Genomic DNA, 9,758 nt, shown 5'->3' on the forward strand with positions numbered 1-9,758 from the left:
CATGCTGGGACCTCTCTGGCAAGCTCTCTGACTCCTCTACAGGAGCAACTTCCGGTCTACGTCACTCACGGTGGAGATAGCGGGTCCATGGGGCCTTGCTCTTAGTTGGAACGCAATCTAAGTGGCAAGATGAGAAGAACGCCATAGCCAGAACCAAGATGCAAGGGAAGATGCAAGCAAGAAGCTTGGAGACAAGGAATTCAGGATGAATTGAAATCTGTTGGTGGTGTGGATCTTGCGTGTTGGATCGAGATTGCAGCTCCACTTCAGATGTCAAAGGAGCTCTGTCCGCAGCCAATTCTTTAAATAGGAGAGATGGCTGCGCAAGCATTATGCAAATCTGAGCTGCAAGAATGCGACAAGCGCAGATTGGAGAGCGAAGCCGGCAGCAAATTCCATCTGGATAGCTCCCGTCGTGACACAATCGCTCGACTATAATATCATCTCAGCAATGACAATTTCCCTGGCGATTCCGAGTTTGCATCGAATCAATAGTCGACGCCTGGCCCCCCGAATCATACCAAAAATCCACGCGCCAGCCTGCCTCGCCTCGTCTAGATTCATCCTTTCAATCACGCAGCCGTGCCCATCATCGGCGTTGGAACGTCGTTGTCTCGCAACAGTCCAAAATCCACAGTTTTGACGAGTCACGATTCGCCGTTCTGATTCGGACAATCCGAGCGACAGAAGCTGATTTGAGCAGCAGTCGTTTGCGCAGAGACTTCTGGACAACGACGACTTCCTACGATATACCAACATAAAGACAAAGAAAGGTGCTCTGCGGGTGAATGCTTCGCTCTCGTTGGATTGAAGCTAGCTAGCACTTCCCTCTTTTCATCCCACGCAATCGCCTAAATCATTACAGCTCCCGCAATTCATACAGGATTGTGGCCAATCTACGTATAGAAGCCACAAATCTCAGTTTGACAGACCGTGGGCGCGAACGCGAAGCACACCAGACAGTTCCGGAGAGGACTCAGAATGGGAATGGACTCACAGAAAGAATTGAAATCCTGATAATATTGCGCCCGGAAAGGACCTTGCAACGAGAGACAACAAGGGACGGATATTTTGTTATCGACGCCTCTTCTTCCATCTCGTCATGGATGGGCCACGCATCTACAGCTGCACCAACTGCCGTTGTCCTGTGGCCGGTCACGACGATGTGATCTCCAAATCTTTTCATGTAATCTCTCTCGCCCACTCTTTCCCACCCTCGCCCCTCTCCGCCCACTGGGAATTATCGTTCTTTTACCCATTGCTGGGTATGTATCGGCTTCTCTGCTTTCTGATTCCATTGAGCATCCAGCCTTTCTTAACGATTCTGTTATGAATGAAGGCATGGATTCTGTCATGTGCTGCATGCTCGTTGACAACAGCCCTTGAGTTAGGCGCTCCTTTACGGGAGGCGCTTGAGGAGAGAGAGAGAGGTAGGCGATGAAGGAAGGGGTTATTAGACAATACACAGGCTGGGCAACGGCAGATCCAGGTCTTACCAGGCTAAGTTAGGCATTAAACTGATCGAAGGACCTCCCTTCCCTTTGTTCTCCCATTTGAAGGGTGAGATTGCTCTGAACAATCTCTTTGAGATGATCAGACTCCTTCCTGAGGACAATAGAATACAAGTGAAAGTTTGTGCTTCTGGTCACTCTATTGCAACGTAAGAGCGTCTAATTGAGAGGAGCCCCCAATTGAAAAGAATTCAAAAATATATTAATTAAAGGGAGGAGCCACTGGTGGTAAAGGGAACGGCAAAGAGGAATGCTTAACTCCCTGTATTTATGAGCCTCTCCCCTCATATTTATGAGGGTGATTCACAACATTTTCATGTAGCCTAGTGGAAAGACCCGAGTGGATAAAGTATGTCTTCAGTTCAATTTCCCCTTAGCTTGAAATATTGCAGTTCTCCACCTTTTCAACTAGAAATCAATTGAATTCCCAATTCACTCTTCAAATACATTTCTCTTTAGTCTAGTTATATATATGGAATAATTTGTCGAGATTAAGGGCCTTTGGAATAGGTAGATGGGAAGTATAGATCGGCCAACTAATAGGGAATCAGGTGAGATCCATTAGGGGCGTGTGCACCCATGCACTTAATTCATCGAGATTGGGGCAACGGTACATTTGCAAGCATAGAAATACCAGCTTGTAGCAGCCCCCCCCGCCATCCTCCTCTTTTTTAGGGGATGGATTTTTCATATTCTATTTTACTTCCAACACACGTCACTTGCAGCTATCCTTGTTATATATATATATATATATATATATATATAGAGAGAGAGAGAGAGAGAGAGAGAGAGAGGTAATGCCAATAGCTACAAGTTTTAGAGGCTGAATAAGGCCTGCGATCAAACCAAAAGGTACAAGCATTTGCACAGTGTTCGGGCAGACATGAGCTTGCTTCAGCCATTTTTTGGTGGTGCTCCTGATGTCAGCAATGTACCCCAGGGTAGTTTTGTGTAAGAAAGAGGTTTGTATTGTCTATCCTAAGAGATGGGAATTCGTCCTGCACTTGTGAGTATGCTGCAGACTTCAAAAGAGCCATGTCAGATCTGCCTCAGAAGTGAATAGATCTGAATTCACCCCTTAAATTTAAAGAAGAGACATTAAAACTGAAAAAGTCCCATCAGTATAAAATCCTTCTCGGCTCTCCCTCTTTGTCCTCAAACTCCCCCCAGTTAACAGCAACCCTTTTGCTGTTTGTGTGGCTGCCACTTCCCCTGCTTTCCTTTTCCCTTTTCCCTAGCTCTTCCCTGCTCCATATTTTTTGCTTTTGCCTCCCCCCCCCCCCCCCACGCACCGGGGGGGGGGGTGTGTGCGCGCGTGCGTGTGTGTGGGAGTGTGTATATGCAAAGGGGGAATATATATGAACAAGGGAATATATTGAAGAAGGGGATTATGTGTGTGTGTGTGTTTGTACACACCCCCCCCCCCCCCAACCGCCCTATGTATGTATCACTCGAGCACACACGTGTGCGCGTGTGTGTACACGTGTGTGTGTGTAGAGAGAGAGAGAGAGAGAGAGAGAGAGATCATGCATGGATAGACGAATTCTGGAAGGATTGAAAGCTTTGTACAGCCTCTAAAATAAGTGTAGAAAGGGACACCATACATATGCTTGTGCAAACAGTGGTCCTTTATGCGTCCAGCCTGAGCACCTGGGCTCTCTAGGACCTATTGGGAGAATAAACTTAAAGTTTTTCTCATAGGGGAGCTAACGGTTAAGGCACTGACACCCTATCCTGTCTTGATGGCTGAGATAGGTATGAAAGCTCTCGAAGGGGAACCATTATGCCAATACATGACCTACCACAACAAGGTTGAGCAGATGGAGCTAGTATGATACTAGACAAGGCGATGGACAGCTATGGAATGCAAAAAATACCTCGGAGAAGACATACAAATGTTTAAAAAGCCATCTAATCTGCAAAATGAGAACCAGCTCACATGATCTAAGAGGTAGGGAAAGGCAGGTGGGCAAGGCCCAGGGTCCTAAGAGAGGAAAGAATCTGCAAAATCTGCCCATAGGAGAGGTAGAAAATGAGCAGCTTGTACTCTGAAGATGTCGAGCCTATGCACACATCAGAGAGAGCTATGGGGACGGCAAGAGGTTACCTGAAAATCTGTGGGACCAGCCAGCCAAAAATCTAGGAAGCTACTTAAAAGAAGTTTTGGAACACTGCAACAAGGTACTCGGAACTAGCTCAACAAGCACTCGCGATTACTTTTTGTTAAGAGTCACCGATCTGATAGATCCTAAAGAGTCTCACGCGGACTTTAATACAATCATATCATATTACATACATATATACTTACATACATGTATTTATGTATATATGTATCTATGTGCATGTATATACATATATATATGTACACACACACACACACACACACACACACAAGGCAAGAGACCCTGAAGATTCTGAGACAACTGTGGAGCTTTTGGGAGGCAAACAACTAATGAAAGGGCCCTAGAAACCCTAGATCAGCAGCATGCAAAAAGGCGAATAGAAAGCTAGAACACTGCCTTTCTAAAGTATATTTTTTAGGTTCAGGCATTTCAAAGCGCACACCAGCAGAGAACACTCTGCCAAGATTACAAGTACCTGTTCAGATTTGTACTTGAATAAAAAACATCAGTAAATATATACAACATATGGCTGAGTAGAGCTCGAGATAGTTTGTTGTATTGCATATATATAAGAACTGAAACTTACAGTGAGTAGTACACTGATCCAGAAGTCTCATGTCAGATATACCGTCAGCAAGCGGTATCTCGGGAGAGATTGACAGTGTCACCAAGCGATGTCTAGATATCAGGAGCGGTTTGAACCAAGGAGTGGAGATGCTACCACCCTCTTGAGCATCAGGCAATGCTCTGGGCGCATGCTTTGCTGAGCCTGAATGAGCGCCAAACGAAGTTGGCTCAAGCTGAAATGCCTCTAGGTAGAGCTGCAACAAAACTGAGGTGAATCTGCCCCTCTCTACCCCTCCATCCACTCCGCATTTATTGCTGGATAATTTCTGATTTTAACCAGATAGCGGTGGATAACTCTAGATATCCTTGCAAAGTCATCATCTGTAACATATTGCTCTTTCATGGCATCCAATTCATCATGATAGACAATAGAAACTGCTGAAAACTGTGGTTTCTTCAATACGGCATCAGGCACTAGCCTCCTAGATAATGCATCAGCAACTACATTTTTATTGCTAGGCACATGCACGATCTGAAAATGAAATATAGAAAGAAAATTGGCCGCACATGTGCTTCTCAGATAATTTTTTCTGTGTGAGAAAATACCGCAGTGAAGAATGAACATAAAAATCAGCACCCAACAAAATAGTGTTTCCACTATGACAAGGATGGATTACAGCAAGCATCTCCTTTTCTTTCTATCTTAAATGGTGCATTGCCCTATCAGCTAGATTTAGATTTAGATGCTCATTTGGGAGAGACTAAAATGAAATCGTTTAGACTTCACAAGCAGTTGTAGCTTGAATGAAGAGATTTGGACTACTTTTTGATTTAGCCTTCTCCTTTAGTGCTGGCCTTCGTCATGGCCAAGTTTGCCCTTCACCTCCGGAGTGCCGACAGAAACTCAGTACGAAGACTTTGTATAAATGGATGCTCAAGTATGTGTGGGTGTATGGATTTGTATGTGTGAGAGCATACTTTTATACTATGTTCTACACCCACTGTTGGGCGCTGATGACGTCAGTGGGAATGTCATAGTAGCTAGTCCTTGCTATGCGTGATGGAGTTTATGGTTTTCAATCTCATGAGCGACTCTCGTGAGATTGAAACTGCACTATGTTGTGTTTTTAGAGGATGAGTTTGGGAATGTTCGTGGATTCATCTAGGTATATAAGCATCTCCTTTTCATATATCTGAAAATTCTGGGCTTGTGCAACTTCCTGTATCTTGGGTAGTACCTCATCTTCAAGATTTCTTTTCCCTGGCGGATGTATTATCTAGAATTTATATTGTTGAAGTGTCATCGGTCAATAACATCATCTTCCAACTGTAAAGAGATTGTAACCTTGGATATGAAAACCATTATTTCATGATTTTGTCCATTGCAAACATCAGTTTCCAGCTACTTGAGGCTAGCTCATTGCCTAACTGCTTTGCATTTGAAGGAACTTCTACTAGGAAGAATGCTTTGAATTCCTGTCTTTGAGGAGGTGTCATCAGTTGATGCGCAGCACTATAATCATTAAGCGTACGTTTTGGAAACATTTTACATTAGACTCGATAGCCTTTGCTGCATGCAAGTGTATTTAGTGCACTAGATGTGGTTCCACGATTTTTCATTTCTTGTTACCTTTACGTTATATTGGGTCTTACACATCCTTCATATAAGGGCTTCACCTGAAATGTGAAAGGCATCTATGTTCACATTCTTCAAATTGTGATTGAGCCATACAGGAGAAGCATCAAGAGGAAGCATTCAATAGACTATAGAATGCCATAGTCTATTGTCACTAACAATAGACTATGTAATTCCATGGTGTTTGAAAACATGAGACATGAAAAGCTTTGCCATCTGGTCGGTTGTAATTTTCTTCCACATTGGGATAAAGTGAGCCTGTTCACCGACCCAACAAATAATGTTTCAGATAAGATCATGACCTGACGGTGTACGAGGAAGATAAAAAATAAAGTCCATGGCAATGCTTTGCCACGGTCTATTTGGAATAGGGAGTGGCTGTAGCAGTCTAGTTGCTTTCTGCCTGCCATACTTAACTTTCTGATAGATGATGCATGTCTTGACATACGAGTCAACATCACAGCGCAATGCTGGCCAGTAAAAGAAGTGCACAACAGCCTTCATAGTTGCATCTATTCCTCTGTGTCTAGCACAAGGTGAAACATGACGTTCAGCTATAACTTTGGCCCGCAACTACTTTGTAATACACATATGGCCATGCATCAACAGAAAGCCATCTCGGAGGGCACAATGATCGTTCCTTTTCCCTTCAGATATCGGATCAGATATCCTTGCAAAGTCATCATCTGTAACATATTGCTCTTTCATGGCATCCAATTCATCATGATAGACAATAGAAACTGCTGAAAACTTTGGTTTCTTCAATACGGCATCAGGCACTGGCCTCCTAGATAATGCATCAGCAACTACATTTTTATTGCTAGGCACATGCACGATCTGAAAATGAAACATAGAAAGAAAATTGGCTGCACATGTGCTTCTCAGATAATTTTCTCTGTGTGAGAAAATACCGCAGTGAAGAATGAACATAAAAATCAGCACCCAACAAAATAGTGTTTCCACTATGACAAGGCATGGATTACAGCAAGCATCTCCTTTTTATATATCTGAAAATTCTGGGCTTGTGAAACTTCCTGTATCTTGGGTAGTACCTCATCTGCAAGATTTCTTTTCCCTGGCGGATGTATTATCTAGAATTTATATTGTTGAAGTGTCATCGGTCAATAACATCATTTTCCAACTGTAAAGAGATTGTAACCTTGGATATGAAAACCATTACTTCCATGATTTTGTCCATTGCAAACATCAGTTTCCAGCTACTTGAGGCTAGCTCATTGCCTAACTGCTTTGCATTTGAAGGAACTTCTACTAGGAAGAATGCTTTGAATTCCTGTCTTTGAGGAGGTGTCATCAGTTGATGCGCAGCACTATAATCATTAAGCCTACGTTTTGGAAACATTTTACATTAGACTGGATAGCCTTTGCTGCATGCAAGTGTATTTAGTGCACCAGATGTGGTTCCATGATTTTTCATTTCTTGTTACCTTTACGTTATATTGGGTCTTACAAATCCTTCATGTAAGGGCTTCATCTGAAATGTGAAAGGCATCTATGTTCACATTCTTCAAATTGTGATTGAGCCATACAGGAGAAGCATCAAGAGGAAGCATTCAATAGACTATGGAATGCCATAGTCTATTGTCACTAACAATAGACTATGTAATTCCATGGTGTTTGAAAACATGAGACATGAAAAGCTTTGCCATTTGGTCGGTTGTAATTTTCTTCCACATTGGGATAAAGTGAGCCTGTTCACCGACCCAACAAATAATGTTTCAGATAAGATCATGACGGTGTACGAGGAAGATAAAAAATAAAGTCCATGGCAATGCTTTGCCACAGTCTATTTGGAATAGGGAGTGGCTGTAGCAGTCTAGTTGCTTTCTGCCTGCCATACTTAACTTTCTGATAGATGATGCATGTCTTGACATACGAGTCAACATCACAGCGCAATGCTGGCCAGTAAAAGAAGTGCACAACAGCCTTCATAGTTGCATCTATTCCTCTGTGTCTAGCACAAGGTGAAACATGATGTTCAGCTATAACTTTGGCCCGCAACTACTTTGTAATACACATATGGCCATGCATCAACAGAAAGCCATCTCGGAGGGCACAATGATCGTTCCTTTTCCCTTCAGATATCTGATCAGATATCCTTGCAAAGTCATCATCTGTAACATATTGCTCTTTCATGGCATCCAATTCATCATGATAGACAATAGAAACTGCTGAAAACTTTGGTTTCTTCAATACGGCATCAGGCACTGGCCTCCTAGATAATGCATCAGCAACTACATTTTTATTGTTAGGCACATGCACGATCTGAAAATGAAACATAGAAAGAAAATTGGCTGCACATGTGCTTCTCAGATAATTTTCTCTGTGTGAGAAAATACCGCAGTGAAGAATGAACATAAAAATCAGCACCCAACAAAATAGTGTTTCCACTATGACAAGCCATGGATTACAGCAAGCATCTCCTTTTCATATATCTGAAAATTCTGGGCTTGTGCAACTTCCTGTATCTTGGGTAGTACCTCATCTTCAAGACTTCTTTTCCCTGGCGGATGTATTATCTAGAATTTATATTGTTGAAGTGTCATCGGTCAATAACATCATTTTCCAACTGTAAAGAGATTGTAACCTTGGATATGAAAACCATTACTTCATGATTTTGTCCATTGCAAACATCAGTTTCCAGCTACTTGAGGCTAGCTCATTGCCTAACTGCTTTGCATTTGAAGGAACTTCTACTAGGAAGAATGCTTTGAATTCCTGTCTTTGAGGAGGTGTCATCAGTTGATGCGCAGCACTATAATCATTAAGCGTACGTTTTGGAAACATTTTACATTAGACTGGATAGCCTTTGCTGCATGCAAGTGTATTTAGTGCACCAGATGTGGTTCCATGATTTTTCATTTCTTGTTACCTTTACGTTATATTGGGTCTTACACATCCTTCATGTAAGGGCTTCACCTGAAATGTGAAAGGCATCTATGTTCACATTCTTCAAATTGTGATTGAGCCATACAAGAGAAGCATCAAGAGGCATGAGAATCTTTTGATTTACTATTATGTTAAAACATAAATGTTACTTGAATGCATGTAGATGCTTTTTTGGTAATGCTGTCAGAATTCCTACGCGTAGATGTCTTCGCAGCAGGGAATTTCATTAGTCAAGTTCAAAGTTTTATGCTATTAAGACACACAGTTTCCATCTTTCTTAATCTCCATGAGGCTTGTGCAGTAGGATTTTTGAGTGAGGAAGTTTTAACAACGTTTTTGTCCCTTCAGGGTAGGAATGGAAGAGCTTATCTCTTTGCGCACGTCAGCAATGTATCAATAGGTCCTAAGGAGGACAGACAATTATTGACAGGGCTTCACACAGTTGCTGATGTCAGATGCTTTGAGTGTCAAGAGGTGCTTGGTTGGAAGTATGAGAGAGCATTTGAAGAGTCACAGAAGTATAAGGAAGGGAAATATATACTTGAGAAAGCAAAAATTATGAGAGAGAATTGGTGATGGGTGCTGTGGATGACACAAGTGGTGAAGCAGAACACATTTGTACAGTGCACAGATCTAGGATGTTATTTTGAAGCCGCTACATATTTGCATCTTGCTGGTAAATCATGTCTTGACTCTTGTATATGGTGAAAGCATGTCCTCAGTCTTGTATATGGTGGTGATGCTGGGATCTGATAATTTGTGAATATTCCTCTTCCTTGACTTATATTTGAAATGTTGGCATACGAAGTATGTCCACAGATCTCTGAAAATGGATTATTTGATTTTTTGGCAGGTCAATGGACCTATCATTGTTTCTTGTGTCATATCATTCTGTTTGTTGTCCTTTCACCATTTTCCTTCATGTTTTCTCTCTCTTTTTCTGAACAAGTGCATGAGGGGAGCATATACATATAGATAAATATACATATATATATATATGTATATGTATATGTA

General features: G+C 42.1%; 1 protein-coding gene across 1 annotated transcript; it reads left to right on the forward strand.

Moving 5' to 3' along the window:
- The first annotated feature begins 492 nt into the window (after positions 1-492).
- Positions 493-9,536, forward strand: LOC147895305 (protein yippee-like At4g27745). Its single transcript, XM_087383829.1, has 2 exons — positions 493-1,186; positions 9,093-9,536. The coding sequence occupies exons 1-2, from the start codon at positions 1,103-1,105 to the stop codon at positions 9,318-9,320; spliced, it is 312 nt and encodes a 103-aa protein (XP_087239955.1). The 5' UTR covers positions 493-1,102; the 3' UTR covers positions 9,321-9,536.
- Positions 9,537-9,758: the final 222 nt, after the last annotated feature.

The sequence above is a fragment of the Dipteris shenzhenensis genome, chromosome 13 (assembly GCF_047967505.1).
Source record: "Dipteris shenzhenensis isolate YYH24624 ecotype China chromosome 13, Dip_SZ_1.0, whole genome shotgun sequence".
NCBI classification, from domain to species: Eukaryota; Viridiplantae; Streptophyta; class Polypodiopsida; order Gleicheniales; family Dipteridaceae; genus Dipteris; species Dipteris shenzhenensis.

Coding starts and splice junctions, on each gene's coding strand:
- LOC147895305 (XM_087383829.1), top strand. CDS start 1,103: ATGGATGGGCCACGCATCTACAGCTGCACCAACTGCCGTTGTCCTGTG. Junction 1,187..9,092: donor TGATCTCCAAATCTTTTCAT/GTAATCTCTCTC, acceptor TTGTCCCTTCAG/GGTAGGAATGGAAGAGCTTA.